The sequence below is a fragment of the Dermacentor variabilis genome, chromosome 4 (assembly GCF_050947875.1).
Source record: "Dermacentor variabilis isolate Ectoservices chromosome 4, ASM5094787v1, whole genome shotgun sequence".
Classification (NCBI taxonomy): Eukaryota; Metazoa; Arthropoda; class Arachnida; order Ixodida; family Ixodidae; genus Dermacentor; species Dermacentor variabilis.
Window position 1 is genome coordinate 68799473 of NC_134571.1, and position 16615 is coordinate 68816087.

The following is a 16615-nucleotide window of genomic DNA, read 5'->3' on the forward strand; positions in this document are numbered from 1 at the left end:
CTTCGCTTAAGGTAAATCATCATGAAATTCGATTACAGCGCTAAGGAAGACGAAGACAAACGCTAACTACACAAGACGGGCGCCGGCATCAACTAACTGTAGCGCACCAATGCTTACATACATAAAAGGCACCTAACATCATGTATAGTTCTTGGTTGTCATCGTCTTCCTAGTGCTGTTGCCATATTCTACAATGCCAGTAGACAAATTGAACAACTTTCAGCATCAGTAAAGTAGGGCGCACGTCTTACCATAGTCTAACGGCTTCGCGTGCTACTCGCTGTTTGATCATGTGTAATGCTTTAGCAACACCCTACTAAGCACCTGCGAGAATTTTATTAAATGCTCGCCGAGTATGCGTTAAGCATGTGAAATATTTCTGATATAGAATCATTCATGGAGCGTGCGATGTCCACAAAACACGGTGATTAAAGAGGAAATGGAAAACGTACAAAGGTATGTTCACGACTGTGTTGTCAATATCGCGGTCACGTATCCATTGCGAATCCTATTAACGCGGTTCCTTTTCTTAAGCAAAGAAGTTCACCGCCAACCTTTAGCCACATCGTGCGGGATTGCTTTTTTTCCTTCGGCGGAACTCTTTCGCTTGCTTTAAGTGGCGCACAAAGTAATGTACAAAGCTCTTTAACCAACTGCGAGCGGTTTAAGTAACACTCACGGCAAGTTAAGTCCGTTGTTTTAACTAACGAAGACATCCTGTTGAAGAAATTTTTTAGCATGCATATCAATTTAATATATGTGCAGCAAGCGATACTCGCCCTATGACCAAAAGAGAAAGTGTTAGTTCCGGCTGTAAAAGTGGAAGGTAAACAAGGCGTCATAAATATACCTGGTTTTCACTGCACTGTACGCCGGAAGTGCTAGAAATGTAACTCTGATCAAACATACGCAAAATAGTGAAAGTAGTTTTGTAAGATCTGAAACTCACCTACTTCGACGTCACACTGAAAAAAGGTTAGAATGAGCTCGCACTTTGGTTGCACTTTAAACGACTTCTCTATGCGTGGCTGGAGCCGTTGACTGATGCAAGCGACACTGGCTTGATATGTCGGCAGCAGCAGCACAGTCTCGAGGGGGGTAACTTCTCTCACAGGATCTTGTACGTGGGCGGGCACATGTCTAATTTAGGACTTGACCCGAAAATGAGCGTGGTCGTGACGAAATACTTTCATTTGTGTCATCGCCCGCATAACGGGGAACAGAAAGGAGCCGCTCCTCCCAGGGCCGGTAAAGCTGACGAGTACTGAATGACAGCATCCGCAGGCTGGCAGGCATCAAAAAGTGAAAGGCGTGATTTTGCTTCGCTGCTTCGAGGATTTCAGTAGCTAAGGAAAATGACTTCCGCTTTCTTACTGGGACGACAGGTCTCGCCGACTCGGTTACACCCACGAGGGAGCGAGTTCTCAATGCATAAAACAAAACAAATGCTATGGTAGCAGTTGCTCCAGGATGAACGGGAGAGGTGAATGATCTGAAAAGATACGACCAGGAAATGCTGTAGTATGGCGAAGGTGACATTGTCGGTGTCTTTGGTAGCCCAGTAAAAAAAAAAGGAAGGAGAGATATAAACTTTCGCATTAAGAGTGTCATAGCGCGGAGTTCTTCTGCTTCCAACTTTTGTTATTTGTGAGGAGTTCGTAAGATGCAGAATGCGATGCGCCCTCGACCGTGTACATGACACAGAAGCTGCTTTGTGGAGAACGCTAGACCACGAGAGTCTTCATGTCATAGGCACTCGGGGCAAAATAAATGCGTTAAGCAGCGAATGCGATTGCAGTTTATTTAAGAGGTGGTGCCACCATTTGGTCAATCCGAGATGGTGAAGGGGACGTATCCTAGGAACTAGCTCCACAAGAGGGCACTCCAATCTACTAAACTCCGCAGTTCTGGATATAATAAAATGGCGTCCCCGTAGACCTTCGATATCACACTCACCCTGATATGTCCCGGTCTCGTTATGCGTAACCATTGTATCTTTCAGTTGACATTGATGACTTAAAGAAAAAAGAATGTTGGGGGAAGAAGATTGGCTGGTTGCTGGTAAGTCTGACAAGCGAATCTGACAGGAAAAAGAACAATATTGTAAACGTGATTTTCTTGTTTTTTATTAGATGTTCTGAATTTACAAAGAAGGTGTGGCACATAAACATAGGTCAATCTTGCTTGTCGTTTGGGGTAGTATTGCGCCCATTTTCGCTTACTTTCAATTCTGACTGTACAATAGGTTTTGAGGAACTAGCCTTATTCATGTACGCCTTAATGTAAAAGTTCACGAACATGCACAACAATAACAAAGTTTGCAGATTGCCGATGATTGCGATGGACCTAGGGAATCCACAGTCCACGAACAACGGTATGGAGATGTGTGCCATGACTATGATGAACTGCACGATTTGCATTGTGGTCAGGTACTTCTTCCACCAGAGGTGCTTGCGAACGTTTGGGCCCAACGTGGCAAGGAAGTAGTAGAAGTACATGATGATGTGCACAAACACGTTTATGGCCAATCCTAGCGCCGGTTGTCCTTCGGGCGCAAACAAGGTGTAGAACCACACGTTGACCGTCACCAGGGTGTGATGGATAACGTGCAGGTGAGTTATCTGGTTGAACTTCTTGCGCAGCACACAGAACACAGTGTCCAGGAGATCGGCGTATCGCACAGCGACGAAGAACCAGCCATACTTGTAGTAGCGGGTGAGCTCGTCGTCCGTATAGCCAGTGATACCTTGGCACCACAGGCTGTAGCGGCCACCAGGCAAGTATGTGAGTCTCAGGTGCAAGTAAAGGAATACGGCGCTCACTGCGACCATGAACAGGTTGTACGCGCGCACTGCATTGATGATGTCAAAGGGCTTTTTGTCTTTCATCCAGCGCGGACCGGCGATCTTGACGAAGTACAAATAGAAGAACACGAGCGGGAACACGAAAAGCGGGTTCACGACGAGCGGGTAGTCTCTGGTCCTGGGATCACCCATCTGCACGAGCCTGTCCGCTAATGCGAAAGGGTTCACTGTGAACGTCATCTCGTTGCCGACGGCTGGTGTCCTGCAAGATGGTGAAGTGAAAAGCTGAAAAAAAAAGCACAATAGTCTAAGAGTTGCAGCGGGTGTGTATTGATTTCATTTAATCTTATTATACACAGAGTGCCAAAAAAGTACGATAGAAATATTGCGAGCAATCTATCACATTCGGATAAAAGACTCCGATGCATGTCGGTTCGGAAACTAAAATAGATGATGTTCGTTGTTTGTTAACAATCTTCCTCTGGCATGACGCTGGTCAGCTTTTCTTTACTGATTTAGGGCTAATGTGATCTCGAAATACGCCATAAATAAAATAGGCTATATTTTCAAGTTTGGACATGCAACCTAAGTTTGTGATATATAACATCACTGAAAGAAAGAAGAACAAAGACAGGTTAAGCGAGCGAGATTAAACATTTCTTCGAGGTATTTGGCAGTAATATGAATGACAGACTAAAAGGGGAAATCTCTGTCAACGTGTTTTGTTGCATATTGTTTATTAGCATTAAAAGAATGTCATTTTCGCTATGCTTAAAGATGTAAAGTTAGATGAAAGAAGATTTAATAAAGTTTTAATGAACATACTTACTTTCCAGAATCTATAAGAACTAGAATGATGTAGCTATAGGTGTTTTTATTGAATATGTGCATTTACAGCTAAAGATATCATTTCTGTTGATTAAGTGGCGGGAGCCAAAACCTTTCAAGTTGACAATAGGTTAAGTTAATATGTAGAAGGGAAGTTAATAGGCATTCTTTATTCTGATATTTACTGTTAGCTAGCAAAGCTGGTGAATGAGCGAGTTCACAAACTCTCTATAACGGCGCTTCTGGTATAGAGGACACTATAAAAGGGGCTATAAAAGTATCACAATAGCAAAGAAATGAACAGTGTTGTCTGTGGTGAGTACATCTTTATTGCCATTACCATATCAGACAAAAACCCTTTATACTTCCAGACATGCCGCTATTTCAGTAATAAACTGCGCTAACTTGGCTGCATGCGGAGCCATGCTTATATAAGTAGTCCTATGAGCGAGAAATTACCCTGGTACATGAGCGAATGGCAAGAAAATCACAACAACGTTATCTTTCGCTCCTCAGCGACGTTCCCTAGGGGGCAATTGTGCAGGCGGAAATGAGATCTCCTGTATCACTTCCCTGAAATAATCGTGAGAAGCCGACAAACAATGACACCAGGGACAACATAGAGGAAATTACTCGTAGTTACTAATTGAATTAAAGAAATGATAAATTAATCTCAATGAAAGTGGATTTCTTTAATTCAATCAGTAGGTACAAGCAATTTACCCTATGTTGTCCCTGGTGTCCTTGTTTGTTAGCTTCTCATGATTCCATTAATAAAAATTGGGCCCCCCGGTTAGCCCACTTTCTTCTCGTTCCTTGAGATGAGTGTGTTTCACAAAACATTCAACGTCGCGTGTTGCGTTTATGAAAACATTGCTACCCACTGGCCAGGAGAATTCCCACTCTTCCATATATACTATGCTTGTGAAGCTCAAGAATAAGGGACAGACGGAGGGCATAACACAGGCGCTAACTTGGACAAGTTAGCACAGTGTTCTACCCTTCGTCTGTCTCTGTACCTAGCGACCCACTTGTAGTATGACGTACCATCAAGGCTGAATTTCTACCCTTCCTATGTACTCGAGATCGCACTCCTGAAATTGGGCCGCGTAACAAGGAACCCTTGCCCTTTCGTTGCCGTTAAGTTTCTCGTCTATTGTCCATTATGAGAAAGAAAAGTATTTTCTACTAACTACCTTACACGTGTCTTCCTACCATTCTGGAAAAAGAATTTAAAAAAAGAATTCCTTCAGCGCCTTTTCTTGAACAAGGAAATCCATTACAGCCAGAAAGTGCATAGAATTCTTTTGACGCAGATAGCGGAACCGTTGCAATAACCACACGCCAGCCCAAACAAATATGAATCGAACACAGAATTTGTACTAAGTATCTGCTGGAGTTCTGAAACCCAAGTGTGCGTTAAGTATGCCTGAGAGGGTAACCTCACTCGTCATTACTAGAGGAGATTTATTTGCGGCTGCGTATTCAGCTCAAGACCTGGCTGATTTTCGAAAGAATCTATCATGTTACGATCAGGCACGCAACCGAACCGCTGGCATGCTGGGTGCTCGTTCTAGACAATAAGTGACGCCTTGATTGAGCACGGCCATTTCAGCAGCACTTGTTGAAATAATCAAAGGCCAATATAAAACTGTAAAAAGTATATATATTTAGGTACACATTTATTCATACTTGAGCGTCCAAGTTAAGTATTTTATTCTTTTTTGCATGCAGCGGTAGTCAAAATATCCTCATCGACTTTCAGTATATCATCGGTATAGTAGCTTGGGTTGGCTATCTAGTAATCTTTTCAGACGAACTTTAAAATAGGTGTTCCTTGATGACACTGTGAGTCTGTCAATGGGACGAGTGCGTACAAAACTAAAATTTCGACATTTTCGATACCTTCTCAATGATACTTAAAATGCCAAAGGTGTCCTTTTATTCATCCTTCTAGTATCTCAGATGAAAATTTTACGCACAGCTAGCTCTCTGTGGTTCAATAGAGCAGTTGGAGCTAAGCGACGATGGTTCTCTTTATGTAGCAACTTCTGTCACGTTTGGTACTATCGTGAGATTAGTGTCAAGAAAAAAGGGACGTGAACGTTTTTGTGGTTTTCCTACCCATCAAATCTATGATAAATTAATCTTTATTCAAATTATTTTCCTTGTGAAGTCGTGCATCAATTCACGGTAACTTTGTGAACTTCTGTTAACAACGCTGCTCGCGTTCTATTATGTCTCCATTTTCTTCAAGATGTGTCGGTATAAAAGTTTTCTAAATATTTAGGAAAGATAATAGGAAGCTACAAGGACTTAAATCTGCTGATTTGTAGTGATCCCTGCAAGGTTGAATTTTTCCTAATTAAGGACACCTTGACTACATGCACATTACAGATGCAATGCCGTGGCTGGAGATGCGTGAAATAGTTATGAAGAGCGGAGAGTGGCTTACCCAAAAATAACGTTTGCAAAGAGATATTCCTATACAGCAATATAAGTACCACAGTAAAAGTAAAGGCTCTATTATGACGTAATTTAATACCAGCATTTGCTCATTTACTGTGGCTTCGTTGAAGGCGCTTTGGCGAAAGCGTGATCCTTGTTAAACTGCGTTCACATCTCTAACCAATAGTCAACTGCGATGTTCAGCGGTTATATATAAGTAGGAGTACAATGAAAAGTAATACGAAAGCCGATTTTATTTAGCATTGGTCGGCTGAAAATTTATTACCTGGTTCAAACGTGCCTTGCTAACGAAAGTCCAAACCGTCGGGATAAAACAAAGTGTTAATATACGCTAAAAGCTTTCTGCTTTAACTTAGAACGAGAATTGGCACCATATTTTTTTTTGCGCACAACAATATTCGTCGCTGAATATGGTCGCGAAGGCTATTTTATGTGTCTCACGTTTAAAGTTCAAGTTTGCTTGTTTCTAGAATACACGGAACACACATATCCACATTAAAGTTGTTAACAATAAACTCAAGCGCGTTTAATCAGAATTAACGTGTTGTTGAAACATATTGTATGCTATTAATCAAATGGGTAACGACATACGCTTCAAGCTTTGCTTTGCGGGATGCCACAAACTTAACGCAAAATTAAACGCACCTCAAGCGTTCATCTTACCTGGCTACAAGTGGTCCAGGCGTTCTTTGTTCTTCGGCTATCCGAATTCCAGGAGCGTGAATGTTGACCAAACACAGCGGACTAAGTGCCTTCCTGACTCGAGCGGAGAAGGAAAGAAAAGAAATGGTGCATTCGGGGGATCCGCGACCGGGCGGTGGCGTTCTCGTTGGCCTGGAGAGCAGACCACGCACCTTCGGTGTGAGAACAATAAAATCGACGTGCGCTCACCACTCGGCAACGTCACAAGTGCAAACAAGGTCGCGTTTTTTTTTCTTCTCTTGTTGATGTGATTACTACCTCTGCCTTCCATGTCGTCAGCGGGAAAGAAGTAATCCTGTGCCGAGTTCTTGTTGCCCGCAACACGCAATGCGCATGCAGCGCGATGGTGTGCTCTTATCCCGACCGTGCGAGCACGAAAGAGAGGGCTACTTTTTTATTGTTTACTTCTTCCTTTCTTTTGGTTTTCTGTTTGCTCCCTTCGTGATTACTTTAGGCAATTATGCGGAGACCTTCGCCCATGAAGAGGGGCGAGAGAACCGAGTCAAGTGCTGACTTTGAATTTTTAGGTGTGGAAGTTGGACCTTAAGCGAGCTGGAACAAGGTACATAATGTGCTGTGTTTAACTTTTTCTTGCGCGGATTTTGTAAACTTATGTTCCCATCTACTACCCCTGGATCTTGTTCTATCTGTTATTTCTTGCCTAGCAGATGTTGCGAGAAAATAAAGCGAAAGGGTTTAAATATGCGCTGGCTCTAAGAAAAGAACGGTGATTAAACTGAACGAAGGACAAAACAGTACGGGCGCTGAAAACACACTTTAAAGCTACAGCGAAAACTATACGAACGTTACAAGTCTATCGAGAAATAAAAATAGCCAAGGTCGTAGTATATACAGGCATTTAGATCCATTTCGGAGTTTTCATGGATGGATGTAGAATGAAAGGAAACAGGATGAATGAGTTCTGGGACCTCACGCCCCAAAACCATGATTTGATTATGAGGCACGCTGTAGTATGGGGGGGGGGGGGGGGACTGCGGTTTAATTTTGACCACCAGGGGATCTTTGACCTGCCCCCAATGCACGGAACACGGCCGCTTTTGCATGTCGCCCCCAGCGAAAGGCGGCCGCCGCGGCCAGAGTTTGATCCCATGACCTCGTGCTTAGCAGCGCCACGCCATTGCCGCTAAACCACCGCAGCGGGTTAAAATGACAGAGCCTTCAACGAATGTACATTACGCTATCCGAATCGAGTGTGACTGAACATAAAACAATGGGTGCTTTTTTATTTACATTTTACAATTAATTACTTACTGCGCTTGCGATGTTAGCATAATTCTAACTAGGCTGTGAGTATGTGAGACAGCAAGGATATTCAGTCCACATCTACGGCCGACCACAAATGCTTGTGAGCAGTGAACACTGTGAAAAACGTTATATTTTCGAGCAGCTTGCGGCCGTATATAGCCGTTAGAACTGTAGTATACTATACTGTTCACGTACACTAATAGTGACTGGAAATCCGAATACCAGAGATATCCAGCTTTTCTTTTTTATCCGATCTCGAGATCCGCGCATTTTATTGACGGCATCGGTTCCGCGTCGTGTGCAACAGACCTGGCGTAGCCCCTAATTGGTTGTGACGTTCTTCTAATAGCACCACATGATAGGCGTGTGTGTGTCGTGACGAGCGCCGCACAAGTACGAATACATACATCGCAAGTGTATATGGCTCGCTGCAAACTATCATTGTCATTCGCACACGTTCTATTTTCTTTTCATTTGCTCCTTTCTATACGTAGAACAGTAGACCAGAGAAGAAAACCCTGCTGGTACACCCCTTTGGGTTTGTTACGTTTTCATATATCTGTGTACACGACGCCACTAGTTCGATTGCTGCCAGCGCCGGCGGCACTCTATTGATATCGACGAATAACTGTTGTGTGCCGCTTGGGCGCCCAGATCCCAGCAAATATAGATATGAAACAGCACCCGTTTGGTCCAGGTCTTGTTCAGTTCCGTTTGAACACGTTTAGTCTAGTCCTGCCTAATTGTTCCTAAACCCGTTTAGTTTCTTCCTGCGTAAGCCCGTTTGACCTGTTTGGAACAGGTTTGTTTAATGTGGTTTGACGTTGACCAAAATAGTTCACTGTTCTGACATGCTCGGCACACCTGAGCGTTTGTAACCAGACTTGAAGATAACTCTGCATTGTGCTTGCGAAGTTATCAATGCGTGGCAGTGCCAAGAATGGCACTGTCACGTATTGATCTGCCTGGAACGTCGTCTGATACAAAGGTATAGAGAAACGAATCTTTCGGCATGCACAATCTCATTAGAACAATTAGCGCAGACGTAATACAATGCAAAATGAAAGTACACAAAAATTAAGCTATGGTCAAGCTCTCTGCTATGCATGCGCGTAGCAGTCTTGTCTTCTCAGCTTTCGCACTCTGCTCTTAATCTTCATAATGAACGCGAAGACTATATGACATACCTGCATATCACACTTCGGCGCACTGATTCACTGTACCGTATCTCGAGATATTGTTGATTTTGTGCTATTTCTCATTACAGCTGAATCATATTTGCCTCTTCCTTGGATATTTAGTTGTTTGAGTAAGAAACATGTATTGCGAGATGGTAGATTCATATACACGGCTTTCTGACAAAGTTATATAAGTATTATAAGACGTTGCACATGTGTCAATGTTGTGGGGAGTCTAATTTAATTGCCTGTTTGGGAGAGCTTCTATGAGGTTGCGATAGAGAAGTATTCTACACTAGTGATTGAAGTACGCGGTGTAATATTTTATATCGCACACTGTTTAAAAACCTACAAGAGGTACTTGAATTACGTCGCTGAAGATAATTTATGTGGCCAGGCGGACATTATTTGAAAGGAAGAACTAAGGTAATTTATTCACTAAATGAAGTAGTTGTATTATTACGTTTTCAATGATAAACGTTGCGGCACATCTCTTTAAATGAAATATTGAAGGGAAGCGCTACAAATGTCTAATTGTGGGTTTTCGCCTTTCAATAGGGTCACGTATGCCAAAATCACTGGCGTCAAGTTATTCGTTCAATTCACCTGATAACGCACGCGGCACCGCGAAGCGCGGCTATGTGTGCCGTTAAAAATGTGGTGCAAGATGAAGCTGCCGTCGTGCGTACTTCTTCCCACGAGCTGATTCCGATTGACGCTTTGCGAAACTCCCGATTGGGCGAATAGTCCCTCCAGCAGCAGGAGCGAGATGGACCGCTATATCGTGCAGTGCGGCGCAGCTTTGCTTTTCACCGCCCTACATCTCACAAGGGAGTTGCACCCAGAACCACACTTTACCATGCTACGCGGGTAATCAGACGAATTTAATGAATAATTTGTCATCATTTATTTCGTTCTGTATGACGATTTTTACATGTATCAATCACGGAACTAGGCTTTTATGACGACTGCCTATACAACTTTCCATTGTAAGCACGAGTCGTAATTAAGAACATCGTTGATGTGATTAGTTTAAGTATTGACTGTATTTTTCGTGCATGTGATGTCCGCCTGACAGATAATTCATTTGCCCTGGCATTTTCCGATTAAATTTTGCAGTCTTCTTTAACGTTCCGCTTAAAACAATGCACCCTGCCTACAAAACCACGTGTTATTGAAGAAATGGGAGGAGCTGTGCGTGCGTGCGTGCGTGTGTGTGTGTGTGTGTGTGTGTGTGTGTGTGTGTGTGTGTGTGTGTGTGTGTGTGTGTGTGTGTGTGTGTGTGTGTGTGTGTGTGTGTGTGTGTGTGTGTGTGTGTGTGTGTGTGTGTGTGTGTGTGTGTGTGTGTGTGTGTGTGTGTGTGTGTGTGTGTGTGTGTGTGTGTGTGTGCGCACATGGGAGTTCCATATACAGCTTAGGAATGGCCCTGTGCTATTTTACTCGGTGTCAACCATATAATGCCTATTTGAACCTGTTCAAGTGTTCAACTGATATGGTCTGGTACAATACGGCTGCAAAACTGGTCCAGTTTGAACCAATATAAGCGATAAACTGGTCTGGTCTTGTATGGCTGGTGAACTAGTCCCGTTCAAGCGTGCTTGCGTGCCAAACAGGCCTCCATTCAGACCTGTTTGTCAGTCAGCGGGTCTGTTTAGGAGAATGAGGAGAAAAAGAAGGTGAGAGACTCATGACGGTCAACCAGACGCGTGTCTGGTTTCTTATTCTGTACAGGAGGAGAAGAGTTACCGCATGAAAAGAAACAAAGGAGAGGAAGCCAAGGAGGAGGGTACTAGTAATGCCAACAGCGGCAATTTAGGCTCATTTGATTTAAGGCATATTTGATGCTCCGCGTTTCGTTTCGGGGCGCAAGACTCAGTCAATCAGCGCTATCAAAGTATCGCTGGTACAAGGTGTTGTCATGTTAGAAAAAGTTAAGCGTGCAGACATGGACGCAAGAAAAAGGAAGCGAACAATGCGAGCGTCCTCCACACATAACTTTTTCTAACATGAATTCCTGCGAACTAGCTCAAATTTAAGTCCTTCTACGTTGTTTGGAATATCTTCTTGCGTCTTTGCGTTTCAGATTCGCTACAGACGTGCTTTGATTTTAGTACGTTTCTTTTCTTTTTTAACAGGCGAAAGATGTGCAATTGCAGCAGTCACGTATTCTTTGCTGTAATGCATTGCTGAATGAAGCCTGAATTTGGAAAAACTAACTCGAAGGGGCGCGTCCCTTTTGATATTCGCCAGTGAGCCTGATAAGAGTATTATACTTTCGCAGACGTTTATTTAAGGGGCTAGAGCCAATTTAGCCACCGGTTATGCGATGACCACCACTTCAATATTTCGAGATATTATGTGTAGGTGGGTTTCTGCTTTCACGCACTATCGCACCTTCTTGCCTTCTCCGCTGTGTAGCTTTCGGCGGGCTAGCGGAGACGAAAAGAGAGAGAAAGCCGGTTGTCGGTGCGATAACTCCACGTATAGTTGTAGAACTCGAAACATTTTTGCAGCATGAAATTCGTGAGAGGACGTCCTCTGATAGTAAGGCCATTCCATGATTAATTGGAAAAGTGCTTTAAGGCCCCCTTAAGAAGCTATTAGTACTAGCGTGCGATGCGAATTCCGCCGTCGGCTTCTCCACCGGTAGGTATATGTTGCATGCCATAAGACTGAGGAGGTACGAATAACCTAAAATATTTTTTGAAAGCGAGCAGTCGACGCCGCTTTCCCGAGCAATTAAATGGTTTTGGCTTTGCAGCCAACGACCTTCGTTGTTGATTCAAGTTACAGCACACACTTCTTTCTTTGCCATATTCCTCCGTATTTGTTTTTTGAGCTAAGCATGGGTGACGGGACCACATATTGAGCATGTGTCATTCATACTGAATCGTAGTACAACAACCGAAGTCGCTTTTAGCACTATTCTTAAGGGATGATGACATCCGAAGGCACCAACTAAAACAATAATGGATATGAGGGCAGCAACAATATCAGCAAGACTTTTTTTATAAACAAGGTTTCACGGTTTACAAGCATTCCACTAGAAAGCACAATGCTTCTGCTACGAGAGCGAAGTTAAAAACTATGTCATCACTGCTTACTGGGTTTTTCATACGCCGTGTATAGTTTACACAAAACCATGAAAAACCATCACAGCTCTGGTCTTAATAAGCATGTGACTGAATTGAATACAAATGTCATATAATACACAACAACGCATTTAAAGTGAAATTGCAATATTTGTGGGAAATTGGCTCATTCATGTGTTGAGTAACAATCTCATTATTCTTGGTGCTCTACATCAAAATATGTTGATGCAATTAATGCGGAATTTGTGATAATTTAAGAGACCTGTGCAGAAAAATAAAATTAATTTTTAAAATGTATGGCGGAAACGTTTCGGATGACGCAAGACGATGAAATTTGTCACTGCTTAAGGGCCGACCCTATGACCGCAAGCCAGGTCCTTCACTATTACCAATTAAGTGCAGAAAGACTTCATCGTTATCCTGCTTTCTACCCCCACACTTCTTTCGCACAGTGTCTTCTGTTAATGTGCTCACAGCCACCGGCGTCAACTTCCTCAAAACAACATTAGTTTTTGTACTCGGACCCAACTATGCGATTAAAATTTGGGCGAAATGTGTGCTCAGGGAATCACAAAAACAGGTTCACATATAATTACTTGTTCCTTGAAATCGTTACCACACATATACGGTGAGGACCGGCTATACTGCTCTGAGAAATGTATTTTCTTTAGTTTCATGAAATAACGGAAACCTGAACTCCTCTTGCTTTTAGTTGAAATGTTAAGGCCTGTAGTTAATGCCGGTGATGTTATACCGCCTAGCAAAGCTCATAATCAATTACATCTGCTCATGGAAGCCTCTTCTTTGTTTCAGTGCTAAAATTACGAGTCAATGTCTTTTGCATCATGAATAACAAACATTCGCTGATTATATTTTATTGCCAACGTGTAATTCGCTTTTGTTTTTATACACCAGCCGGCCCAATTTATTGTTCTTTGCGAAGTGCATCAGAGCCATTTGTGGTCAAACGCACGTGAACGCTAGCGGGTCCGTTATCCTTGCGGGTAACGTACGCTTTTACGTAAAAATTGACGAACAAGCACAGTATTAGGAATGTCTGCAGGTTGGCTATGACAATGAGGTGTCTTGGAAATCCGCACTCAACGAACAGTGGTATCGACATGTGAGTTATGGAGAGCACAAACTGGGCAATTTGGAGCCTCGTCAGGTACTTCTTCCACCAGAGGTATTTTCTCACGGTCGGTCCCATAGTTGCCAGCAGATAGTAGGTGTACATGATGATGTGCACAAACACGTTGAGACCGAGGCCGAACGCCGGCTGTCCCTCGGGTGCGTATAGGGACCAGTACCAGATGTTTATCGTGACGATGGTGTGGTGAATGACGTGCAGGTGAGTGATGTGATTGAACTTCTTACGGAGCACGAAGAACACCGTGTCCAAGTGATCGGCATAGCGCGCTGCAATGAAGAACCAGCCGTACTTGTAATAGCGTGTCATCTCTTCGTCCATGTAGCCAGTGATACCCTGGCACCACAAGCTGTAGCGGCCTCCAGGAAGGTACGTGAACTTAAGGAGCAGGTAAAGAAACCAGGCAGAAGCGACGACCATGAACGCGTTGTGGAAACGGATGAGGTTAATGATTCTGTACGGCTCCTTGTTCGCCATCCATCGGGGCCCGGCAACCTTCACGAAGTACAAGTAGCCGGCGAGGAAAGGGAACACGAACAAAGGGTTAAGCACTAGAGGATAGTTCTTCGTTCGGGGGTCTCCTTTCTCGTACACTTCCCATAGGTATCTCACGGGAGCCAGGACAAGTGTCAGCATCTTGGATCCTCGCGGGGGGTAGGAGCAGACGTCTGCGAAAACGAGCACGTGCGGGAGAAAATACCTCAAACAGAAGGCATTGCCCTTAAACAACGGGCACGCAAGATCTTGCCTAATTAAACATGTAAGAATCTTGACGTTAACACCCACAAAACGTAAAAAATAAATTATTTGGGAAAATTTCTCATTCACAAATTGGATAAGAATGTCGGTGTCAGGTACTTTAGTTATACATGCTCTCATCTTGCTACAAACCAAAAAAATCGCTATGCAGGGCTTAAGGTTGCTTCATAGGAACCACAATGGGCAAGGCGAGTAGTGTGCTTGCGTGACCGAGTATCCGGCAAAGGTGGTCAGAATTGTTGCTCTCCGACAGGAACCTAGCTTAAGCATGTGTTCTCTCTCAATGGTATTCACCTAAATATCGCACCTGAAGTAAACGTATCTAGCGTGGTTCCTAATTTCAGTTGAGATGACATTAATGCACATGCTGATTAACGGCTACATTGAAATGCCAATTAACACTTTAAGAACATGGTTTGTTCTTTTGTGTAAATTAGAATTTGAAAAGTTCACTTCATTAGATATTGCATATTATCAGACTTACATAAACAGAAATAAACCTCCTAGTTTTTCTTTTATTCTAATAAGCACATTTTTAATATTTTTACATCTTAGTGGAGCTTTTGTGGGCAATGATAGATGCAAAGCGCATACTGTTTCATCTGACTGCTACAGAGGTGCTGGGTAATCTGCTGCTTTGCACACATCTATACATGGGCTGCTGGAACCAAAGAAGATGACTTCCAAATGGCATTTTTGGTGCAGCAAGGCTAAAGCAAGTTGGAGAACATGTTTTTTTTTTCGAGAGCGGAGAAAGACGGATTCAAATGATTTATTTCAATTGCTGCTAATTCTAGTTATATCTAGCCAGATTCTGGATCGCGTGAACTGACTGAGAGTGACGTCTCTGTTAGGACTTAACCAAACCACCGTCTGGGACATTAGTGTCAGCGCTGTTTCCTCGAATGCGATGGGTATCATACTCGCGTTGGTAAGTGCTACGGCTGTGTTCACATTCATTTACTATATAGGCATGACATGATTTTTCTTCGAAGCCTATATTAAGTGAAGTTTCGTCAGTGAGAGCAGAAAGCGATGCTTGCCTTCAATTAACACGAAGAAGCTCGACGTATTTCTTACGATCGCATTCGACTGAATGTATATCCGCGCCAGCAAAAAGGGGAATCCCCGTATACAGCGTTCTTTTGTATACATCTGACCCTGTACATATCTTTAGCAGCACAAATTTGGTGCATTTCTTAGACAACGGATAATTATTTTTGAGCTCAGAGAACAGTGCACGTCATTAGAGTAACTGTGCGACATCACAAAAAAAAAAAAACATGCAGCTTGGGACGGCCCTGTAGTTTACAGGTAAGTCACATAGGCATAATTGAACGCCATGGTAACATTAAAAATTGATTTCTAATAATGCCTAGCGAGGAGGTGGGGAGGTAGCATGTACTGCAGACAAGAAAAAGAAAAGAGTACGTCGTTGCTTTTCATGCATGTGTTGGCCACGCATTGTCGGTGTCCCTATTTGTGGTCGCATAATTTTTATTCTGTGAGCATTATTCTTTATGGATGAAACCTAAATGTGTAGTACTCCAATGCTTATTTCCCTCGCGAGGGTGAAATAGCTCTTCTAGGTTCAGAAATGTCTGAGCGATGGATACTTTCATCGGTGTTTTCTCAGTAGCCTCTGGACACAGGCGCGAAGTGGGCAACCCAGAAAGGCCATCTTCTCAAGATAGAAAATAATAATATGGTTCACGGTTGTATCCAGCTACCATGTATGCTCACTTAGCCGCCTTCTTGAAATAAACCAAAACCTTTCGTATGAATATTTTGCTGCTTTAGCGCAAGGGCATACTGGTTCTTTTCTTTGCCACAAAGAATTTACAATAAAGCACGGGGCCATAGGCTTGCGCTTACCTGACACGGACGTGCTGCCGCTTGGAGCTGGGATCTCAGGTTCTTGTTCTTGCTGATGTTTCGTGCCACACTGAGCCAGCGCATTCGTTCATGAGCTTTTCTTTGCGACGCACTAAAGGAGGGTGTTTTCATAGTCAAGGTAGCGTCCCAAAACACGATGCTTTGGCACCTATAACCACCAGCACAGGGCGCAAAGCCAAAACCTTCACGCCTGTATCAACTCTGCGTGACGGAAGAAGCAGTGAAGTCCTTTTCTCATAAAGACCTGTTGGATGAAAGGGCGGAAACACATGTGGCTGCAATCTTGAATGACAGTGGGTCCGCGCCAGCTTATATTTCATTCCCTCGAATGTTGCGCATTACGCCACAAAACAATGCCTTAAGTATACGCACGCACATGCGTAATTTCTGCGCCGATTGTTGGAATAATAATTGCAGGTTTAACACACCTGCAAATTAAAGAAGTAAGCAAACAAAATCTTGAGAGATCCG

At 43.3% G+C, this 16615-nt stretch overlaps 1 protein-coding gene and 1 pseudogene across 1 annotated transcript; both read right to left on the bottom strand.

Annotated features, from left to right (window-relative positions):
* Positions 1 to 2083: 2083 nt before the first annotated feature.
* LOC142577804 (very long chain fatty acid elongase 7-like) lies at positions 2084 to 7033 on the bottom strand. The gene is made up of 2 exons (XM_075687251.1): positions 6765 to 7033; positions 2084 to 3089 (listed from the first exon to the last, which is right to left on the bottom strand). The coding sequence occupies exon 2, from the start codon at positions 3042 to 3044 to the stop codon at positions 2175 to 2177; it is 870 nt and encodes a 289-aa protein (XP_075543366.1). The 5' UTR covers positions 3045 to 3089; positions 6765 to 7033; the 3' UTR covers positions 2084 to 2174.
* Positions 7034 to 13130: 6097 nt separating this feature from the next.
* On the bottom strand, positions 13131 to 16331 carry LOC142577805 (very long chain fatty acid elongase AAEL008004 pseudogene; annotated as a pseudogene).
* Between the last annotated feature and the right edge of the window lie 284 nt (positions 16332 to 16615).